Source organism: Podarcis bocagei (genome assembly GCF_964188305.1).
Source record: "Podarcis bocagei genome assembly, chromosome: 16".
Classification (NCBI taxonomy): domain Eukaryota; kingdom Metazoa; phylum Chordata; class Lepidosauria; order Squamata; family Lacertidae; genus Podarcis; species Podarcis bocagei.
The window spans coordinates 15,671,794-15,695,073 of record NC_138142.1 but is presented as its reverse complement, the minus strand read 5'-3'; the positions used below and the strand labels follow the sequence as shown (position 1 = coordinate 15,695,073).

At 43.9% G+C, this 23,280-nt stretch overlaps 1 protein-coding gene and 2 gene segments (V, D, J or C); all 3 read left to right on the top strand.

Moving 5' to 3' along the window:
- The window catches only part of LOC308575987 (immunoglobulin lambda-1 light chain-like), a 106,945-nt gene that overhangs the window by 48,236 nt on the left and 35,429 nt on the right, over nt 1-23,280 (top strand). Inside the window, exons 1-2 of one of the 2 annotated variants that reach the window (XM_081175171.1) lie at nt 2,377-2,519; nt 2,647-2,952. The exons of the other annotated variant lie outside the window; for it this stretch is intronic. Of the exons in view, the coding sequence (XP_081031297.1) occupies nt 2,474-2,519; nt 2,647-2,952 (352 nt within the window). The 5' untranslated portion in view covers nt 2,377-2,473. Of the gene's footprint in view, nt 1-2,376; nt 2,520-2,646; nt 2,953-23,280 lie in introns of those variants that run through there. 2 annotated transcript variants of the gene reach the window in all.
- LOC308575971 (immunoglobulin lambda constant 6-like) overlaps nt 1-23,280 on the top strand; it is a 73,230-nt gene that overhangs the window by 23,606 nt on the left and 26,344 nt on the right.
- LOC308575977 (immunoglobulin lambda-1 light chain-like) overlaps nt 1-23,280 on the top strand; it is a 45,398-nt gene that overhangs the window by 5,961 nt on the left and 16,157 nt on the right.

The following is a 23,280-nucleotide window of genomic DNA, read 5'->3' as shown; positions in this document are numbered from 1 at the left end:
TGCTCCTGTTGCAATTCCAGACAACACTTCTTTTTTTAATAAATATTTTTTATTAGATTTTCCATTAAAAAAACATTTTTACAAAATTATACATCCATTTTTAACTTAAACCCTTTTTTTCCAGAACTTCCCTCAGCTTCCCTCAGGGTCATTCTCACCATTCAATTATATATTCTAGTCAGGACTGGAAGGTTCCCGAGGGCCAGGCAGAGAGGCTGGAGGGCCGCATTAAGCCTCTGGATCCCACTCCTGTTCTAAACAAAATGTCATTCTTCTTTTAAACTGCCTAACGCATGCAAAATTATTTCATTAGAAGTTCCTCACATTTCCTGCCCCTAGGAAAGCCAATGGCTGTTGATATATTTGCATGAGAAGTCTTTCTTCATTTCATGTGGGATTTAAGAAAGGGGGAGGAAGGTGCAGCTAGATTAGAGAACCTTTATTCCTCTCAGACTCAGACTCAAATCGATTTCCACCATGGCAAAGCTGTGTGTTTTATTCATGTTCCTCAGTTACTGCTCAGGTCTGGTTGTGGAGGGAATATGCTATTGACCATGCTATTTGTCTTCTGTATTTATCACTAAAACAGAATTAATACTTTTTTCTGAAATTTAAGAAAACAGAAAATGATGCATAGTTGTTTTTTCCCCCTTTTCTTTACAAAGGTGTCAGTTCACAGCACACATTGACTCAGTCAGCCTCCGAATCTGGGACTCTGGGCCAGACCCAGATTCTCTCCTGCTCTAAAAGTAGCAGCAGCAAGAGTGCATTCCGCTGGTATCAACAGAAACCTGGAGAAGCTCCTTGCTTTGTGCTCTACGGTACCAGCGACAGGGGAGAAGGGATCCCAGATCGGTTCACTGGCTCCGTCTCTGGGAACACTGGCTATTTAACTATCTCCAACCTCCAGGCTGAAGACGAGGCCGTTTATTACTGTTGCGTTTGGGAGGACACCAGTGGCTTCAAGTTCCACAGTGGTGCAATCTGATGGGGAACCGAGACAAAAAGCTTCACTCTTCCTCGCTGCAGCAGGAAATCTGAACCACACAATCACTTGTTTGAGCCTCAAAGGAACAGCTTGGCCAGGGACCATCTTGAAGTGGTTAGGGCAGGAGGGCAAGGGCTTTGCTGGAAAAGGATGGCAGAATATTGAGATGCTGGAAGAACTTAGAGGGCGCCTCTCTGGCAAACTGGTGGAACAAGCAGCGCTTGTGGGAAAAATAAATAACCAATTAAAATGAGCATAAGGCTTGAGCTACAAGTACTCTTTTCTAACTGAATGGCACTGTTTTATTATGTACATAGAGGAAAACCAAAATAGTAACAACAACAACAATTTATTATTTATACCCTGCCCGTCTGGCTGGGTTTCCCCAGCCACTCTGGGCTGCTCCCAACAGAATATTAAAAACACGACAAAACATCAAACATCAAAAACTTCCCTAAACAGGGCTTCCTTCAGATGCTTTCTAAAAGTCAGATAGTTGTTTGTTTCCTTGATATCTGATGGGAGGGCGTTTAACAGGGCGGGCGCCACTACTGAGAAGGCCCTCTGCCTGGTTCCCTGTAGTTTCACTTCTTGCAGTGAGGAAACCGCCAGAAGGCCCTCGGCGCTGGACCTCAGTGTCTGGGCTGAATGATGGGAGTGGAGACGCTCCTTCAAGTATACTGGGCCGAGGCCATTTAGGGCTTGAAAGGTCATCACCAACACTTTGAATGGTGCTTGGAAATGTTCTGGGAGCCAATGTAGGTCTTTCAGGACTGGTGCTATATGATCTTGGTGACCATTCCCAGTCACCTGTCTAGCTGCCACATTCTGGATTAATTGTAGTTTCTGGGTCACCTTCAAAGGTAGCCCTACGTAGAACACATTGCAGTAGTCCAAGCGGGAGATAACCAGAGCATGCACCACTCTGGCGAGACAGTCTGTGGGCAGGTAGAGTCTCAGTCTGTGTACCAGATGGAGACAGTGGACTCTCCACAACCCATCGGCACAACCCTTCTTCCTCTGACCTGTGTTCTGTGTCCCACCACCATTCTCCTGGCTTGGAGCCTTCCCACGCTGATGCTTCCCTGAGGTTTCCCCCAGCTGTAGTCTCCCACCATTCTTCTTCATCTAGCCAGTCCCTGACATCATGACTCGTCAGAAATCACACCCCTTCCTCCAAGGGGAGCTTTCCAGGGGCTGTCTGCCAGGTGTGGGTGTGTGTACCAGAGGCAAAACTGAGCAGATGTGACTCTTATTTTTGTACAACAGGTCACGCCCTTCATGCAAAACCTGTTCTGTGGTCATCTGAGAGACCTTCATCACAGTTCTTCATAATGTCTCCAGAAAAGCCAATGGGTTCAGATATATTTGCATGATACATCATCCCTCAGCTCCTGGGGTATATAAGAGAGAAGGGTCACCCTTCCCTCTTATAGATTAGAGAGCTGTTTGCCTCTGGGACTCACCTTCCTTTAGAATTTCACCATGGGCCAGATCCTTATTCTCTTCATTTTTCTCACTTACTTCTCAGGTATGGGTTATGTGGTCTAATGGGCTAGCAACAAAGCTATTTCTCTATTTTGCACTGAAACAGAATGCGTTTGTGATATTAAGGAGCAGAGAATGATGCATCGGTTTTTCTTTTTCTTTCTGCAAAGGTGTCGCTTCACAGCCGACATTGACTCAGGCAGCCTCCGAGTCTGTCTCCCCGGGCCAAGCAATTAAACTCTCCTGTTCTAAAAGTAGTGGTGGAAGCTGGGGCAACTTTCACTGGTATCAACAGAAACCTGGCCAGGCTCCTCGCTTCGTGCTCTATCATACCAGCAACAGGGGAGAAGGGATCCCAGATCGGTTCACAGGTTCTTATTCAGGGAACACAGGCTATTTAACCATCACCAACATCCAGGCTGAAGATGAGGCCGTTTATTACTGTTTTGCCTATGAGAGCTCTGGTAGCTTCCAGTTCCACAGTGGTGCAATCTAATGGGGAACTGAGACAAAAACCTTCACTCCTCCTCTGTTGAGTGAGGAATTCAAAATAGCTCGAGCCTGAAAGTGACAGTTCTTCTCCCTGGGAAGGGACAGGCTTGAAGGACAGCAAAATGAAATAAGAGTTCATTAACAGAATTGCATTTGGCTTGGGTCTTACACATGCGATGAAATTAAGTGCGCATGCACAATATTCCTGCCTAATCACACATTTTGGGTTGCTCAAGTAGCCAAGTGTGTATCTGGAATGGGTCATGGCTCATAGAAAATTTCTTTATGGAAATCTACCATCAAGTCTATTATCTGGGTGGGAATATAAAACAGACAGAGACTGATCTATTCAAACAGAAGCACACAGGAGGTGATCTTTATTTACTGCTGCAGGACACCCCACCTGCCCTGTTGAAGAGAGAAGACGATAATACTTTACTATATAAATACATGAAACTACATAAAAGTACATTTCTATTGGTGAAGTCACAATACATACCATCCTTTTTTATTTCAATCTTTACAGAGAGAGCCTATAGAACCCAGCCTCTTGGATAATGGCATTGTCCCGAGGGAATCTCCATCCCCTGTCTCTCCCACTTCCTCCTTCACCATCATCATCACCTCCTCTACAGGTGCTGCCTTCAAACTTCCTCCATGAGGTTTGTGGCAGGTTGAAACCAACTAAGTGGAGCCCTGGATATGTTTCATAGTTCAGCCCTGATAGCATCACTGACCAGATGTGCTGGATCTACACACATTAAAAAATCAGTACAGGAAAACACATTATAAAAGCTCATAATGGAAAATCCCATTGGTGACAGGTCATAGCTCTACAGCGCCATCTGGTGTTGTATGTTTATGATGCAGTTATAAAAATATAATTGATGAAATGGAGGCAGCGAGAGATTTTACTTTCATGGGCTCAATGATCACTGCGGCTGGTGATAGCAGTCATGAAATTAAAAGATGCCTGCTTCTTGGGAGAAAAGCGATGACAAACCTAGACAGCATCTTAAAAAGCAAAGACGTCACCTTGCTGACAAAGGTCCGTTAAAGCTATGGTTTTCCCAGTTGTGATGCATGGAAGTGAGAGCTGGACTATAAGAAGGCTGATCGTTGAAGAGTTGATGCTTTTGAATGATGGTGCTGGAGGAGACTTTTGAGAGTCCCATGGACTGCAAGAAGATCAAACCTATCCATTCTTAAGGAAATCAGCCCTGAGTGCTCACTGGAAGGACAGATCCTGAAGCTGCGGCTCCAATACTTTGGCCACCACATGAGAAGAGAAGACTCCCTGGAAAAGACCCTGATGTTGGGAAAGATGGAGGGCACAAGGAGAAGGGGACGACAGAGGACGAGATGGTTGGACAGTGATCTCAAAGCTACTAACATGAGTTTGAGCAAACTGCGGGAGACAGTGGAAGACAGGAGTGCCTGGCGTGCTCTGGTCCATGGTGTCACAAAGAGTCAGACACGCCTAAATGACTAAACAACAAAAGCTGAGTCCACAGTCAAGTTTCTATTCTATATCTGTAAGATCTAAAAACCAGGCCATATCAGTCAAATGTGTTCTGGAAAACCATGGTCTTACGCCAACTGCTTGAGCAATGAATACCAGCATTGGTTTTCATATGATATAACCTTCCTGTTCATGTTGAGCATAGCTATAGGATGACTGCTTTTCTAGCTTTAACCTTTAAGGGGAGATGTTGGTCTATTTTTGGCAGATTAGTGGTTCTGAGAGCACCTGCTCCCTCTTGTACCTGCGATGTGAAGTGAAGCAGGAAAATGTTCACTAAGCATGGCTACATGTCTGATGCTTTCTGTTCACTCATGCTCAGATTGGCATGAATGCAGCAAATATATGAAGAAGAAGAAGAAGAAGAAGAAGAGTTTGGATTTGATATCCCGCCTTTCACTCCCCTTCAGGAGTCTCAAAGCGGCTAACATTCTCCTTTTCCTTCCTCCCCCACAACAAACACTCTGTGAGGTGAGTGGGGCTGAGAGACTTCACAGAAGTGTGACTGGCCCAAGGTCACCCAGCAGCTGCATGTGGAGGAGCGGAGACGCGAACCCGGTTTCCCAGATTACGTGACTACCGCTCTTAACCACTACACCACACTGGCTCTCAATATATATCAGGTACAAGTACACCTTCGGCAGTCAAAAAGAGTCGGGAAAGAATGTGCAAGTGCGTGAATAGATTAATTCCATGTCCTCATTTATTTCCTTTTTAAACAAAAGTTTCATTCACTTTGGTTTCTGTTCTTTGGAGTGCATTTGGCGTTCTGCTTGAACGTTTCCCCCTTGAGTGCATTGCGTGGACAGGCGGAGTCCCCCACATCCCGAGCGCCCCCCCCCATCATGTGGAATAACGACTCAAGACAACGTGCTATGGGATTAAATTGGCCACAACTTTATTAAATTTCAAATGTGGGTAGACCTTGGCTCAGGCATTGGGCGTTCTCCCTCCCCAGTCCCCAGCCAGGGACCTAGGGAGCATCAGGGTTATCCAGTGGGGGGGGATGGGCAGGCTCTGGAGAACATATGTTCAAGCAGAGATAGACGCCCCCGTTACGCCACCGCCGCAGGGGAGAGCAATGACGACCTCTCGGCGTACAGTCAAGGCCTCCCCTCAAAATCCCCTTTAACAGGGAATCCTGGTATCGCCGCTGCAAAGAGGAAGATGGACAAAAGGATTCTGCCCAAGGCCTGATACCGCCAAAGTTGTGACGTTTTGCTACAGGAAAGGCGAAATCTGCCAATGCCGGGAAATTCCTTTCCGGCCCTTTGACAGCGACCTTAACGTAGCAGCGCCCGCATACCTGTGAAGAAAAGTTAACCTGCAAAACCTGTGAAGAAAAGTTAACCTGCAAAATAAGGCATTAACTGAGGGTGGGTAGGGTGGGAGAAGCTCTGGAGCCAACTGAGGATTCCCAGGTAAGATCCTCCCTCTATTGTGTGGGCAGGTAATCCCTCCCCCACCTGGCCTGATCTCCTTGGCAACGCTTCCCCCAGGTGGGATTGGACAACTGACTGGGGTAGGCGGAGACCTCCAGGTATCCCACCTGAGCAAAGGCAAAGCCAAGCCTATGCTGATGGAGCCGCTCCAGATCCAGGGGCTGTGCGCGTCCACGCAAAGGTCGCCCCCCATATTATGGGGGAGTGGTCATTAGTAACATAAGTAATACCTGCCTGTCTTTTATGTTTAAATCTATCAAGTGCAAGTACACCAAGCAAAAGTCATTTGTTATTTCAACTTTACAAGAGAGAGTGTCTTGGGAAGTTTTTATAAGATGGAAAAGGGAAGTAACTAAAAGGGCAATATACCCTGTCTCTCTTCCACATAACTCTGTAAATGGGAAGCAAAGTTTAATTCCCACAAGACACCCCTCCACAAAAAGTGTTCACCCTTCGTTTTCTACAGTGCCATGGCATGCATTTTATCCCCAGGGGTGGAGAGGAGTGTGTGCTGCGTTTTCAAGGGAAATCATTTGAATGTAGGGCTGGGTCACAAGATCAAAAAGATTTAAGAGAGCAGAGAGACGGGTCTGAAGGAGAAACCTCTGTGCCTTAAGGAGGGAGAGCTCCTCTGCGTTCCCATCATGCTCTGGGCCTGCCTCTTCCTCACCTATTTCTCAGGTATGAGGAAGAAAAGTCTTTCTTTCTTTCTTTCTTTCTTTCGTTCTTTCGTTCTTTTGTTCTTTCGTTCTTTCATTCTTTCGTTCTTTCTTTCTTTCTTTCGTTCTTTCTTTCTCTCTCTCTCTCTCTCTCTCTTCTGAACAGAAGACTAAAGAGGAGTCTAACGTGTCATGAGATATTTTGTCTCTTTCTCTTTCAGGATCTTTGGCCCAGTATGTGTTGACGCAGCCCCCATCAGTGTCCGTGTCTCTGGAACGAGATGCCCAGATCACTTGTTCTGGGAACAACATTGGGAGCAAATATGTGCACTGGTACCAGCAGAAACTCAGCCAGGCCCCTGTACTGATAATATACGAAGACAGTAAGAGACCCACTGGGATCTCGGACCGAGTCTCTGGCACCAACTCTGGCAACACAGCCACACTGAGAATTGCCAGAGCCCAAGCAGAGGATGAGGCCGATTATTACTGCCAGGTGTGGGACAGCAACACAGCTCACAGTGACACAGGCAGATGGGGAAGTGCGACAAAAACCTCTTGCTGAAAAAGGCAGCTGCTATCATACTCTGTTTCCAGATGAGGGACCTTCCAGTGGAATTGAATTTTCACAAAAAGAGGCTTATTCGGACTGCCTTGCCATTCTAACCCCAAAATCCCCACTTTTCCTAGAGTTACACTTGTTTTTTTACCTCACTCCCTTATTTAATGAGGGAAAGCAAATGAAGGGGGTTCACTGAGGTAGAGAATTTAGCATAGACTTCAAGTGTGCATCGGAAATAGACAGCAGGTCTATGCCGGGCCACAGAGAGGCTTATTTTGTCATTATTTAGAGCTTTTGTACCCTGCTCTTTGGTCAAAGAGGCTCCCAGAGTGGCTTACATGCAAGCAATTGAAACAAGACACTCCTTCCCCATAGGGTATAAGCTCAGGAAAACCACGACACACAAGGCGAAAGGAACAGGGAGGGCAGAGGAAAATATAAATCCATCTCAGGCACCAGTGTCTAAACAGTTGTGCCTATAATGACCAGCTGGCCCAGTTTGGGGGCAGGAAGGAACTGATGGAGTTGGACTTCCAGCAAAGCTGACGAAATGAGCCTTGTTTGCTACTTCTCTCACTGAGGCAAATCTGATGGGATGAGAGGAGGCCTGAGGGAGCAGGCCTCTCATTTCAAACTGCTGTTCTCTGGCTACATTGGGCACCACTTATCCTCCGTGTCTGATCCCCCTTAACTATATTTCAGTGCTCATAAACGCCACACTTTAACTCTGTGTTAACCTCCATTCGTCTGTCCTTTTTAAAAATTTATTTATTTGGTTTTTCAGATTAAAATTTTTTAGTCACATATCCAACATACAGCATAAAAACAAGATTCCAATGAATCTCCTGGGCTTCCCTCCTCCCCTTTGTGGGTCCTATTGTTCATCATTTCCTCCTGCATCTTTTATAATAATCCAAATATTTTACCTCTCCATTGTCCAAAACTCATCATTGAACTACAAGTGATATTCTGATCGTACTAATGATTTTAACTGTTTACAATGGACTTTAAGATAAGTTATAAATTCCCCCCTCACTGAAATTTTGATTTTCCTGATTTCTGATTCTTCTAGTTACTTTAGCTATTTCAGCATAATCCATCAACTTGATCTGCCATTCTTCTCTGGTCAGGACCTACCATCCTTTTGTCTGTCATGATCTCCAACCCACATGGACTTCAGATCTGTGACGTATTGGGAAAGGTGGCGAAATTAAGCACCCTAAACCATCATGGTGTTTCAATAAACATCTCTAGAGGGTGCTGGCAGACTTGATAAGATCCACTCTGTGCAACCAGGAATAGGGGGCTTAAATAGCAGGATGCTTACAGAGCACTAACCACATCCTCCTCTTTCTCACATGATATGCTGCCACCACATATCCCTTGGGATAGATTATGCATTGGGGAACTGCTCTGGTCAATGCTTTGTTGCTTCGAGAAAACAAGAGTTTAAAACAGGAACACGGGAAGCTGCCTTATACAGTGGTACCTCGGGTTACAGACGCTTCAGGTTACGTGTTTTCGGGTTTCGCACAGAACCAAACCCGGAAGTACCGGAATGGGTTACTTCCGGGTTTGGGCGCTCGCGCATGCATGGAAGCCCTAATTCGTGCTTTTCAATTGCACAGAAGTGCCGAATCATGACCTGTGCATGCTCAGACGCGGCACTGCGGGTTGCGAACGATGCGGGTTGCAAACGTGCCTCCCACACGGATCACGTTCGCAACCCGAGGTTCCACTGTACTCAGTCCAATCATTGGTTCATCGAGTTCAGTGCTGCCTCCACTGACTGGCAATAGACATAAGATAATATCACCAAGGTAACTGCCAACAAACAACAAACGTATTTTTAATTTTAATTTTCCTTATTCTACTTGCTGATTCAGTGCAATTCTGTTACAATAGTTTTTGACAGCGATGAAACGTGGGTGGAGACTGCCTCTCTATCCTGACCCTTCCAGGGTGGAGGAAGACTGTATAGATCTACAACAGGGGTTTGAGGGAAGTCACAGCTCAGAGGCAGATGAGGAGAAAAGTTGGGAAATCATGGGAGAGGAGGAGGCAGAAGTGGAGGAACACCTGGCTGCCATGGTGTCATTAGAAAGCCAGGAATTGAACCCAGGACCTTCTGCACACAAAGCAGAGGCTCTGCCACCAAGCTCTAGCCCTTCCTCATGTGCATTGGAGCAGGATCAGCACCCAATCAACAAGAAGCAGATTTGCATGCAGAGAACCACAGGCAACTTTGGCAGGCTTTAAGAATGGGGAGAAAAGCTGTCCCGATGCGCCATTTTCACAGCAAAGATCATTCCTCTGCAATGAACATCATGGCATGGTTTCCCTTCCTTCTGGCCCTCACTTATTGCTCAGGTGATGAGAGACCCATTCCTCATTTCTGTTGGATGCTAGACTTTCATTTCTCCTATCAACTTATCTGCAGGAAGATTTGTCATTGCATTGTCTTAGACTGGAGTTTGAGCCTTATTAGTTGATATGATGTGCAGTCCAATAAGTCAGTGTTCCTCTCTTAGGAAGAGTTGTATGTACCGTATGTGTTTACCAGATGATTTCCACATCCGTGTAACACCATGATTTTTAAAAAAATTTCTTCTTCTTTCAGGTTCTGTTGCCGAGTATGTACTTAAACAACCCCCATCTGCCTCTGTGTCTTTGGGGCAAACTGTGGAACTCACTTGCTCAGGGGATAAGTTTGATAGGTACTTTGTGCACTGGTACCAGCAGAGACATGGCAGTGCCCCTCAACTGGTTATATATAAGGACAGCATAAGACCTGCCGATATTTCAGACTGCTTTTCTGGAAAGAGCTCTGGCGGCACAGCCACCTTAACCATCACTGATGTCCACCAGCAAGATGAGGCTGACTATTACTGCCAAGTCTGGGACGAAGATGCTAGCCAGCAAGCACAGTGGCCCCATCAAAGGAGGAAGTGAGGCAAAAACCTCCTTCTGTCAAAGAGAAATGTCTATGTTTGTCAGCTGAGTGCAACAGAAATACTGTCTCCACTCGCAGCTCCCAGTGATTTGCACTGAGTGGTATATTGCCTCTGATAACGGAGGTAGAATTTAGCTGTCATTTTTGTAGCCATTAAGAGCCTTATCGTCCCTAAGTCCTTCCACAGAGGGACTACATTTTTAAATATATCCTATTTCTTAAAATAAAAAAGCAAACCCTGCTGAAAGTATAACAGCAGAAGGAGTAGGCCAGGTTACAACTCTTCCCCGTAATATCTTCGCTTTCTTTTTTAAAGCACAATTTTAAAAATAATAATGGAGCAGCATTCAAAAATGGCACAGATACCTAACTGCAATCAAATGTGAAGGTAAAAATAAAGGTAAAGGACCCCCTGGATGGTTAAGTCCAGTCAAAGGCAACTATGGGGTGTGGTGCTCATCTCGCTTTTCAGGCCAACAGGACACCATGACAGTTCGAAGTTTGGCGGTTTGAATCCATGTGATGGAGTGAGCTCCCATTTCTCTGTCCCAGCTCCTGCCAACCTAGCACTTAGAAAGCACACTAGTGCAAGTAGATAAGTAGGTATCACTGTGGCAGGAAGGTAAATGGCATTTCCGTGCCCTCTGGTTTCCATCACGGTGTCCCGTTGTGCCAAAGCAGTTTGTGCTGCTGGCCACATGACCCAGAAAGCTGTCTGTGGACAAAGGCTGGCTCCCTCGGCCTGAAAGCAAGATGAGTGCCACACCCCATAGTCGCCTTTGACTGGACTTAACTGTCCTGGGGTCCTTTACCTTTTTTTAAAAAAATAACAATCTATGGAGCCCTGGCCAATGGCAAGGGTGATTATTACTGTGCAACGACACATATGGTGATGCAGCCTGATGGGGAACTGAGACAGAAACCTGTATTTCTCTTCCCTAAGGCAAGAATAAATTTAGAATTGTGTTCACTTATGATGCAAACAAACCGTCAAAGTACAGGCACCTCCGCATTTGCACACGATTGGCCCATGCATGACTGCTGATGCACATGCTATTTTTGGTACTGCAAAGGGGCAGAACAGGGTGGAACAGGTGTTTGGCATGGCATGGAATGGGCATGGTGCCACACTTGTAGAATTCAGTGGGGAAATGTGTTGGTATTGCATACTCTTGAGTAAAGGTAAAGGGACCCCTGACCATTAGGTCCAGCCGTGGCCGACTCTGGGGTTGCGGCACTCATCTCGCTTTATTGGCCGAGGGAGCCAGCGTACATGTGGCCAGCATGACTAAGCCGCTTCTGGCGAACCAGAGCAGCGCACGGAAATGCCGTTTACCTTCCCGCTGGAGCGGTACCTATTTATCTACTTGCACTTTGACGTGCTTTCAAACTGCTAGGTTGGCAGGAGCAGGGACTGAGCAACGGGAGCTCACCCCGTCGCGGGGATTTGAACCGCTGACCTTCTGATCAGCAAGTCCTAGGCTCTGTGGTTTAACCCACCGCGCCACCCGTGTCCCATTGACTCTTGAATACCTCCAAGGGGAAAAATACTGCCTGTACTAAACTTTTGGTGGAGTCAAGAGCTTAAGAAGACACCTGTTGGATCAGGCCCAAGGCTCATCCTAGTGTTGCATCCTGTTCGCACAGCCGCCAACCAAATGTCTAGAGGAAGACCACAAGCAGTGATCAATATAACCTAAAGTGTCATGGAATTCTACTCAATATTGATCCAGAGCAGATTCCAATGTATAGTTAGCAGAGTAACAACTTAAACACATTGCAGGATTCCCCAAAAATAGACCAGAGGCAATTGTATTTCATCCAGCAGAGCTTTACTGCTACTAAAGGCAAATGAGCATAATGGTCACAAATCCAAATACATTCAGGATTGGCACTGTCCACAAGAAATCCAGTTGCAGCAGACTTAAACTTACAATAACTGATAACACATTTTTGTCTACATGAAGAAGCCATGGTCCGATCTGAAAAATACAAATATTTAGGATACAAAACTGTAAAAATAAAGAAAAGTTAAGTTTGCAAAACAATAATTACCATGTAGTTAGGGTAGATCAACGTGTCAGTGTCCACTTATCCCCAGTGTAAATATGACATATCGGCAAAAGTCGGAAATTGAAAGGTAGCCATCGCATGTACATGAAAATCGATTTCAGATTTGAAATCAGCATTGGAAGAACATATAAGAACAGTTGAAAAATCTCATGCAAAAGAAAATGAAAAAAAATTGTTCCCCAGTACACTGTGTATCCCAAGGGAATACATTTTTTTGCATACCTCCAACTGTACATAGATATACATGTCATTTTCAATGCTATACATGTCACGTTCAATGCTATATAAGTCACTTACACTAATACTCATATTGTACTACTTTGGCTATGTGTTTAATAAAATATTGAATTCTTGCATTGTGAAAAACAAGGATTATGGTGAAAAGTGAAAAACATGAATTGCAAAACAAAAACAAAAAACTATAGCTTACAGAACAAAACCAACTTCAGATATGAAATCAGAACATCGAAATTAGGTTAGAACAACTGCAGGTGTCAATGCAACAAAAATTTTGTTCCCCAGTGTAATAAGTCTAAACCTTAACACTAAGCATACTATGTACAGAACACCACACCAGAAAGAAAAAGAGATAGAAAGAGAACATGAAACCCAGGCTCCTTCTGGCCTTATTTTTATAGCCAGCATAACCTTGAGATAAGAGAACCAGTTTAAGCCAGCTGTACTCAGCTTCTCTGAAGGAATAAGCCAAACATCACGGACCTTCTGCTTGTTTCTTTCACACAGAGAAGCCTCCAGAACCCTCTTGAATTCATTAGAATGGGAAAGATCTCTACACATCAGATCAATACTTTCTGCACTAAGGAATGCAAACTGGTGGTGTGAGCGTACATCAGAGTCTGTCTCAGAATCAAATCCAGAGACTTTGTTGCAGTGGCGTAGCGTGGGGGGTGCAGGGGGGCCAGGCCGCACCGGGCGCAACATCTGGGGGTTAGGGTTAGGGGGCGCAAATCCATGGGTTAGGGGGTGCAAATCCACGGGTTAGGGGGCGCAAATTACTTGCCTTGCCCCGGGTGCTGACAACCCACGCTACGCCACTGCTTTGTTGCATCTTTAATACCTGTGTAGAAGAACCACAGAACTGCAGAGTTGGAAGGGACCCAGTGAGTCATCTAGTCCAACCCCCTGCAATGCAGGAATCTCAGCTAGATCATACATGATAGATGGCCATCCAACCTCTGCTTTAAAACCTCCAATGAAGGAGAATCTCCCAACTCTCATGGGAGGTTCGATGGGCAATTGAACAGAAAGGGCAAGTAGGTGGGTACAGTGGCGTAGCATGGGTTGTCAGCACCCGGCGCAAGGCAAGTAATTTGTGCCCCCCAACCCATGGATTTGCGTCCCCTAACCCGTGGATTTGCGCCCCTAACCCTAACCCCCAGATGTTGCGCCCGGTGCGGCCGGCCGCCCCTGCACCCCCCACACTACGCCACTGGGTGGGTAGCAAAATTGGAGGAGGTAGCAATAGGACTGCAGGGAAAACAAAAGTCGACTAAGCTGAATATCAGGGGAAATCCTCGAAGGTGTGTCTTCAGGAACTAAGGCGGGAACAGCATGGCTGAAAGCCACAGAGACAGGACTGGGGGAGGCAATGACAGATGGCTTTCCATGGGTGCAAGAAGGGGACATGAGACGGGAGATAGTTGGGGTCAAGAGTGTTGAATGAAGGGACTAGAAGTGTCAAGAGGCTGCAGGTGGCAACTGGGAAAAGCCATTGGAGAAGCTTCAAGGGAAGAGCTTAACATGCAATAGCTTCATGTTGCTGCAAGAGACAGGCACTGCTGCAAATGCATCTGACCTCTGCTAGTGGTGATATTGCTTCCTTTCTCTATCCCCACTTTTATTTGGAGGCGGATGCCTGGAAAGGCTTTTCAGATGTTTGCATCTCTTTGGTTGTGCTGCCATCTTCAGGCTTCTTGGAAGCAGGAAGGAGTATCCGGTAGCAAGCTACTGGCGAGCTGAAAATCTAAGCGCATCCTGCAGTTTCGCTCTGATACACAAGATGGAGGTGTGAACTAGGAGATAAATTAATTTGGGTCAGCTTCTCTGCTTCACTTAAGAATTCTGGAGAGTTTCATTGAAGCTACATAGGCACTATACATTTAAAGCAGAACTACACTACACAACTATCATGGCTTCCCCCATACACATAATCCTGGGTAATGCAGCATGTTCAGGGTTAAAGAGTTGTTAGGAGACCTGTATCCCCGTCACAAAACTACAGTTCCCAGTGTTAAAACATTCCAGGAATTGTAGTGAAGACCCCTGATTTGCACTTCTCACCGTATACAAATAGGAACACTCTTAATCCTTCTGGTTTTCCACTTCTCTGAACTTTGTGATACAATTATTGGCTCAAAAATGTACTGAGAGGTTTGTGTATGTGATAAAAGGAGTACATGCCAACAAAGGTCCGTATAGTTAAAGCTATGGTTTTCCCAGTAGTGATGTATGGAAGTGAGAGCTGGACCATAAAGAAGGCTGATCGCTGAAGATTTGATGCTTTTGAATTATGGTACTGGAGGAGATTCTTGAGAGTCCCATGAGCTGCAAGAAGATCAAACCTCTCCATTCTGAAGGAAATCAGCCCTGAGTGCTCACTGGAAGGACAGATCTGGAAGCTGAGACTCCAATACTGTGGCCACCTCATGAGAAGAGAAGACTCCCTGGAAAAGACCCTGATGTTGGGAAAGATGGAGGGCACAAGGAGAAGGGGGCGACAGAGGACGAGATGGTTGGACAGTGTTCTCGAAGCTACCAGCATAAGTTTGACCAAACAGCAGGAGGCAGTGGAAGACAGGAGCGCCTGGCGTGCTCTGGTCCATGGGGTCACGAAGAGTTAGACACGACTAAACGACTAAACAACAACAACATGTGTTATTTTGTGGGAGATGTGTTTTAAAATAAGAGCAATAGGAAGAAGCTTTGCTCCCTCATTCATAACACTCAGGGTCAGCCATTCTCTCAAAATACAGTGGTACCTCTGGTTGTGAACAGGATCCGTTCCGGAGGTCTGGCCACATCCTGAGAAATTCGCAACCGGAGGACCGCTTCTGCGCATGCACATGGTTCGGTTTAGCACTTCTGCGCATGCACGTGGTATAGTTTTTGTCAAAGATGCAGGGATTTATGATATGTAAAATGAACCAGGGAAAGAGAAGAAGGGAAGTCACTGACATATTAAGGATGTAAAAATGGGTATTTAAAATTGTAAAATAGAAATTTAATAAAAATGATATACAAAAAGAGAGAGAGAGTTTCATGCTCCGCCAATGGAACTTTCCCAGTTTCCCAACAGCTCTGCAGCGGCAGAACAACTGGTAGTCGCAGCTGATTATTCTTTCTGGCAGACATTACTAGGGATTCAAGCCCCTGTAGCTGCTCTTTCTATGACTGACAGATGGAGTCAAGCTGGTCTTCTCCTGATTGTAATGTTCTTCCTGGAAAGCCTTGGGCTTCTGGCTGGTGGATGGGGCCGGCGTGTGCCTCCCTGCAGTCTTGCAATCCCAGAAGTACTGGGTTTCAGGCAAGGGGTCTCTCCCTGCCTCACCTGGAGATGGTGGGGATTTGACTTGGGATCTTTTCTTACAGCCTCTGGGAACAAAGGGGGAAAAAGAGCAAAAGAGCAGAAGTAGCGATGCCGTGGAAAACGTGATCGAGAGCAGGAAGAATGAAGAAACAAACAAACGGATAAAATAAACATCCCTCACAGGATATTTATAGGATACAGAACTCCTTTTGCAGAAATAAGATTTATTAAATGTGTTAATACGAATGGAAGTCAAAAACTCTGTAGCTGTTGATAGGGGATTAAGAACAAGCTTGAATTAATTAAGACTTCAGAAGCAGGATGAAATAAAAACATTCCACTTTGAAATCCAGCACATGGGAGGCCATACAAAATGTATAATTGGGTTTATAAATGATATACAGTAGTACCTCGGGTTACAGACGCTTCAGGTTACAGACTCAACTAACCCAGAAATAGTACCTCGGGTTAAGAACTTTGCTTCAGGATGAGAACAGAAATCGTGCTCCGGTGGTGCGGTTGCAGCGGGAGGCCCCATTTGCTAAAGTGGTACCTCGGGTTAAGCACAGTTTCAGGTTAAGAACGGACCTTCGGAACGAATTAAGTTCTTAACCCGAGGTACCACTGTATATCTGAATGTGAATTGTAATTTGAGACTGACACAATGTGGCTTTTATTGGACATTAGTAATTGAAAATTTATTTATTAAAAGAACTTGCGATCTTCTCCATGCAAAGCCGATGTTCTACCACTGAACTGTAGGACCTGCATTGACCAGAAAGGGTTATTGACTTCCAATTATTTAGTAGGGGTGAGTGGTTGTACACATATATACATTTCCCCTCAAATATGCATTTTCCCACACTTTTTCACCTACAATATGCATTTTCACATGCCTTCTTGTGCTTAATTTTTCGCACAGGGGCTGCGTCACAAGATTCAGAGAAGTATAAAATCAAAAGGATAACTGCGTTCTTCTGTGCATATTAGTCCAGGAAGTGTGAATCGGGCTGGGTCACTTTAAAAATGCAGACTGAGTTAAAACCTGGAACGTACTTAGTAGAACTCTGTGAACATCTGCTGCAGGCGTCCAAGCCCCAGCAGCTTCTTCTAATAGCTGCCCAAGATCACCTCCCAACCCTTTCTAACCACCAACTGTACGCATTGACAGATGTTTCAGTGTTTCTGTGAATGGACCAGGGGCCGGCCAACGGCTTTCAGTTCATTTGCACAGAGGATGCAAAGACAGACCCTAGGAACCCTCCTGTACCAGAAACATGTGCTCTGCTATTTTCAGAAAATGCCAGTTGAGCACAAGCCACGGGCCGCAGCTGAAGCATTACCAATCTCCTCCTCTGGAAGGAAGTGCTTATCAGATGTACTGCTCCTGACAATTGGTGCCGTGTGCTTATGTAGACTTGTGCATGTTGAGGATATGTACCTTTCCTGGAGCCTTTCGAGTTTTTGGGTTGTTGTTTTTTTAGATTTTTGGACTTTCTGGATGGGCAGAAAATGGAGTTAATTTGGCCACACGTTGAAATCCAGTTTGATCAACGGGTTGTCTTGTGAGTATTTAAAGGGTGGCGTTAAAGGCCACAGGATATCCACAGAGATTAACCTGCAGATTTCTCAAACCATGCTTTTCAGCTAAGCCACATGCAATGTTGTGGAAATATGAGCAGATGTGGCAAGTGGAAGCTGGGGAAAAAAAATGTTGCAGTTTGGAGTACTTCTGTTCAAGATACACCATTTGCCTCTTACCCAGTTTCCATAGTGTAGGGGAAATGGTTTACCCCGATTTTCCATTTTCCAGTATTTATTGGCTACTGAGCGCTACAATTTCACTGGGCTATTTTGGAAGTTATTTGGTCTTTTGGTCCTTTTCCACCTCGTTTCATTTATTCATTTTTACCTCAAAAAACCTTGGAGTTCTCCTAAGCGTCTCCATTGTGGATGGAGCCATTCTAGCTATAAAAGGGAAATCGCTCAAAGGATTAAGGTTCCTGTGATGATATTAACCGGATTACACAGAAGTAATGCTCTGCTCTGGAAACAGCACTATTCAACTTCATAAGAGGTTTGCATTTCATCAGCAGCTCAGCATTTCGGAATCTTTCTGCAATTGCCTGCTATGTCTTGCACATGCAAGAATGGATTTCATGGAGAAATTGGTGATTTCTACAGATTTCTCTCGTTCTTCCTTTATTGTGGGATGCTACAACCACATCAGTTCTCGTTTGGAAGTGAACTCTTCAGAATTATCGGCAGGGAGTGGGGAGAAAAGATTTTTTCCTGAAAGCACCCTAAATCTCCTGACTTAAATCTCAGAGGCAGAGGAGTTACACGCTGGGACTGTGATTCAGGTAAGCATGACTGTAGAGTCCTCGTATGCTTATAGCTTCTCCTCGATTATTGTCCCACAGGTGAGGGGAAAACCTACACAATTAGTAAACGATTATTGCTTAAATCCTTGAGGAAGGGCAGTAGCTCAGTGAAAAAGCATTTGCCTTGCATGCAGAAAGTCCCAGGTTCTGTATATATAAATTTCATTAAATTTTCTGTTTTATTACATCCTTAAGTAATCAATGACTTCCCTTCTTCTCTTTCCATGGTTCGTTTTACATATCTTAAATCCCTGCATGTTTTACAGAAACTATACCATTCAGTATTCCATTATTACATCCATCATAACTTATTTACCCTGCTGATTTTATCTTAATGCTGCCATTTTCAAGTGTACACAGTTTCACCCCATATATTCAATAAACATTTCCCAATCTTCTCTAAACATATGTTCTCCTTGTTCTCTTATTCCATATGTTAAGTCTGCAAGCTGCGCATATTCTGTCAACTTAAGTTGCCATTCTTCTTTAGTTGGGACCTCGCTCGTTTTCCATTTTGGGGCTAACAAAACACCGTAGTAGCATACATAAATAACCGTTTCTGACACCTGGGAATTTCAGTCAGAACAGATTCAGATTCAGTCCCCAGCATCTCTACATGGGGTTGACAATATCGTACTAGACGGACCATGGTCTGACTCAGAATTAGTAATCTTGCTGTGTTCCTAATGACAAGTCAACAGTTTTTAAGGAATTGAAGGAGATGTGAGAGCATCTCTCTTCTATGGAATCTGATGGCACAGATTTGTACTTTGGAGTGTGTTCCTTGTGTTTGGTGAAGTTGGGTTATTTTGGGGGGTAAACTTCAAACCAGATATAACAACACATCTGTATTGCACTGTTGCAGGTCACATATAAATTCAGACCAGATGGGAGAGATGGTGTTGTCTACAGAATGGGTGCATGTGTTGTGTAGAATTCTCCAGGGACCCAGGAATCACTTGAGAAGGGGTTCACGGCTTTATTAAAACAACTTTAGTAGAAATTAGTCTATAGAGGGGAAGTCTACACAAATCTGTCATGGATGCCTATGGGAATCCAGCTTGTAGAAAAAGACGGATTAAAATTCATAATTTACTTAGGAGACCATTGTAAACAAATAAAAACATTAGCTGGACTTTAAAAACAACCTGTAAAGAAACGAAAGACATGGATAATCTAAAGAGATGAAAACTGTGGAGAATGTAAGAATATGGAGTTTTAGAAAAACTGTCTTAAGGACCCATGTAGGGGATGGGAGGAAGTCACGAGATTCAGAGAATCTCATGTATGGATATGTTAAAAGTTTTTTCTTTTCATTATTTTAAATTTGTGCTTGTAAAAACCAACAAAAAATATTCCAAAAGAAAAAGATGAATTAATAGGTCTCAATGAAAATCGGAGTCAGAAGTGTTCTAGATTCTGGATGGTGTAGGGTAGACTTCTGAATATGACAGGATACATATATTGCCCTGAAGTACAGTGGTACCTCAGGTTACATACGCTTCAGGTTACAGATGCTTCAGGTTACAGACTCTGCTAACCCAGAAACAGTACCTTCGGTTAAGAACTCTGCTTCAGGATGAGAACAGAAATTGTGCTCCAGGTTAAGAAAAGACCTCTGGAACGAATTAAGTACTTAACCTGAGGTACCACTGTAAATGTACAGTCTTCAGTAAACTCTCTGCATACAGAGACACACCTGAGAACTGTAGTAAGATGAGCCACAAGTCTTGAAATCAATCTGAGCAGAAAGGGGAAATATCTCAGTGGTAGAATGAGATAGAGAAGAACTGATTATTTTACGTGGGTAGTTTTGCTTGCACTGTGTCCTGGACTCAGTTTTGACAAAGGCCCAATTAGAGATATATATTTTAATCACCAAAAAATGTGGGTGAAGGAAGTGAATTAATATTTTACTGGAGGCGAGTATCCAGTTTGCAAGCCAAGATTGAATTCCACAGAGGTGAAGGGTTGTGGCCGGTGCTAGTCCTACTCAGAGTTTACCTGTTGCAATTAATGGACATGACTAATGTAGAGCCGTGGGTACATAACCAGAGACTGGTAAAAAGGTAAAGGTAAAAAGAGCAAAACTGCCACAGATAGCACACCTATCCACAGTAAGAACTGGATGGAGGGAAGTGAATTGACGGTCAAAGTATGCTGGTGCGATGGTGTACATCTCCCTAAGCATCCACTCAGTGCAAATGTGCACCTTTATGTCCACAAGTAAGTTGCCTTAGACATATGTAGACCTATCCAGTCCTGATGGATCTGCACAGGAGGGGAATCTGAGGGTCTGCCCTCTTGTAACGTGCAGCTACACTTGGATCCTTTGCAAGGAGGTTATGGAGGAAGACATTAATTAACTTGCAGCTACACTTGGATCCTTTGCAAGGAGGTTTTGGAGGAAGACATTAATTCCTCGTGCTCATGCGAACTATCTCACCTGCTGTTCCCAGAACAATATGGGAAGACAATTTCAGCTTTCCGTCAAAATCAATCCTTCTCTGAATTTTGCAATGCAGCACGGAAACCAACGATGTGCAGGAAAAAACTGTGTTTGCTAGAGGGAACTATGCATAAAAGTGCATGTGCGAATGAAAATAGCACACGGAAAAGCACTGTTTTGAGGGAGACTGCTTGCAAAAAGAATGTGTATACTGAGAGAAATCACCACTACAATGCTGAAAATCCAATGCTGATGGATTTTCACGAGGACTTCCTTTAAAAATAAAAATACCAAAATGTGGCAAACTGAGTTTTTGATTAGAATAATGAAAAACTGGGAGAAACTGAAATTGACAGATTCATCCATGACTATTTGCACGACAGTCTGCATGGGACAGCTGTTCACACCCTTTTCAGCAGGGCTCCCGACCACATTGCAGAATATATTTTTTTTCCAGATCTAGGGCCCAGCGCTCTCTCTTTTTCCAATGGATTATTTTGCATCAGAATCCATCAAACATTTTTGCACTGAAAACTCACCTATGCCCCATCTTTCAAAGCCCTTTGCTGCATGCCGTTTGCATCAAATTCACACTGACCAGGTACACTATCCAGAAAAGAGGAAGCAGTTTTTTCTGGTGACAAAAAAACATTTTTGTAAGGCCGTTAGCCACTGTGTGTATGTCTTCGGCGGTGGAACCCGTCTGAATATCCTAGGTAAGTCGCTTTAAAATGCCTATACAATTGTTTTCTGATCAGCTTTGTATTTAATTTCTGTCATTTTTCCTTCCAAACTTTGTCTTGGCTTAGGCAGGGCATCTCTTGCCCAGTACTTCAAATCAGCTTAGGAGAGGGTCAGGATTTGTCCTCTCTTGGGTCAACTAGATCGGATGAATTTGTAGAATGTTTCTCTGCTTTTATGTGCCGATTAAAGTTGTAATCTAAGGCAACTGGGAGTAAGTCCAGTTGACAAAGTGAGACTTCTGAATAAGTAAATGCTTTGCTGTTATGAAACTGTTGCTGTCTGTCATTTTTAATAACATTACAACTTTCGATGAGAGTTTTTGGGGTCGTCAATTAGTAGGTTCAACTTTTCCCATTGTGGGAAAAGAATACGCAGGTAAGGTTATGGCAAAGTTAAAAAGCAAATTTTCTCATTTGTCACACTCAGGAAGGCCATGGTGACAAAGCAAAATTGCCTTTTCAGTTTAAGACTGCTCTACCTTTTTTAGAATAATATCTGTAGCAACAAGTAATATTTAAAACTAATTCAAAATGGGGTTGTATTAGAAATGATATCATTTCCCCCCTTTGTAGTCATTGCTGAATTTAAAAAATATTAGGTGTCATAGATTGAAATAATAGGATAAGTAATAATGCAATTACTTACCTGGGAGTAATAGTGGTTGAACTTGGTGAGTTTACATCTGAATCAGTTTGCCCTGGACATTAAATCTTTTCATGGTGCAGGGGTAGAAAGATGATTTGCAGGTACGTCTTCATGCAGAAACAGGTTTTACAAAAGCATGATGCATTTGGTTGAATTGAAAAAGTTAGGTAAAATATTATTTTGTAAGTTGCTAGAATTTTCCACTCTGCTTGCCAATGTGTATTCATCTCTATTCTGAATGCAAGAAGCTAACTTTGAACCCAATTCCCTCAGAAACAAGTCTAACAAAAAGAAAGCAGAATAGACTCTGTATCCTAAATACATTTTCTTGAAAATATGTCCCAGTGAAGTCAATGGGTCTCTTTTCCAAAGTAACAGAGTTGTAGTTTGTGTTGGGTCCATGGCTTGCCACTTCCGAAAAGATTTTGTCCATTAGGAGGGGAAAAACACCAAACCATTTGCAGTATAATAACTTTATTGGGGACTAACTAAAAAGTCACAATAGCTGGCCAACCGTTCAGGTTCATCAACCTTCCTCTGTCAAGCTGGAGGGTGTTTAGCAAAAAGAGAGTGGAAAAGAATTAAAAATGGGTGGTGCGGAAAAGAAAAGGATATTGCAAAAACCTCACTGGGTGACAGTCAGCTAAGTTTTACTTAACATAGACCCACAGAAACTAATAGACCTATTTAATTTCAATGCATCTGCACTGAGTAAGTATCTTCAACTAAAGATATTCAACTTTAGTTGAATATCATCCAGTGGGTAGTATCCAACTAAGTTCTACTAAAGAGTAGACTCATTGAAATTAATGGACTCAAGTTACCCATGGGCACTAATTTTGATGGGTCTATGACTAACATAAGCTGACTTCTTAAGGCAAGTAGGATCTGTAACAAAACGTTGCACTCTGGTGTTTCCTGATTACTGAAAGCCAGCCAGCAATGCCTTGCTCAGGATACTCCATTCCCTCCCTCTCTTGACAGTTTTCTGTTTGTTTTCCCCTCTCAGAGAGTCAATCTGCGGTCCATGAATGCACAGCATGCTCACTCTTCATTGAGCTGTTTGGGTTGCTGTCTCCAAGATTTTTCAATACTTTAGCAAAACACGGCAAGGTTCAGGGTTCCTCTAATTCTGTTGATACTTCCCTTTTCCGCAAGGACCAGTGCAATTTAGGCCATGTAAGAACCCATTCATGGGAAATGCTATTAGTACATAATATTTAGTGCAATGGATGGCAGACTACAGCTTTTCATCTTGGCCGCTTTTCTCTTCCCGCTCCCAACCTCATTTTTTGTTCTAGATTTTTTTCCCCTTGCTAACCATCCCGCCTG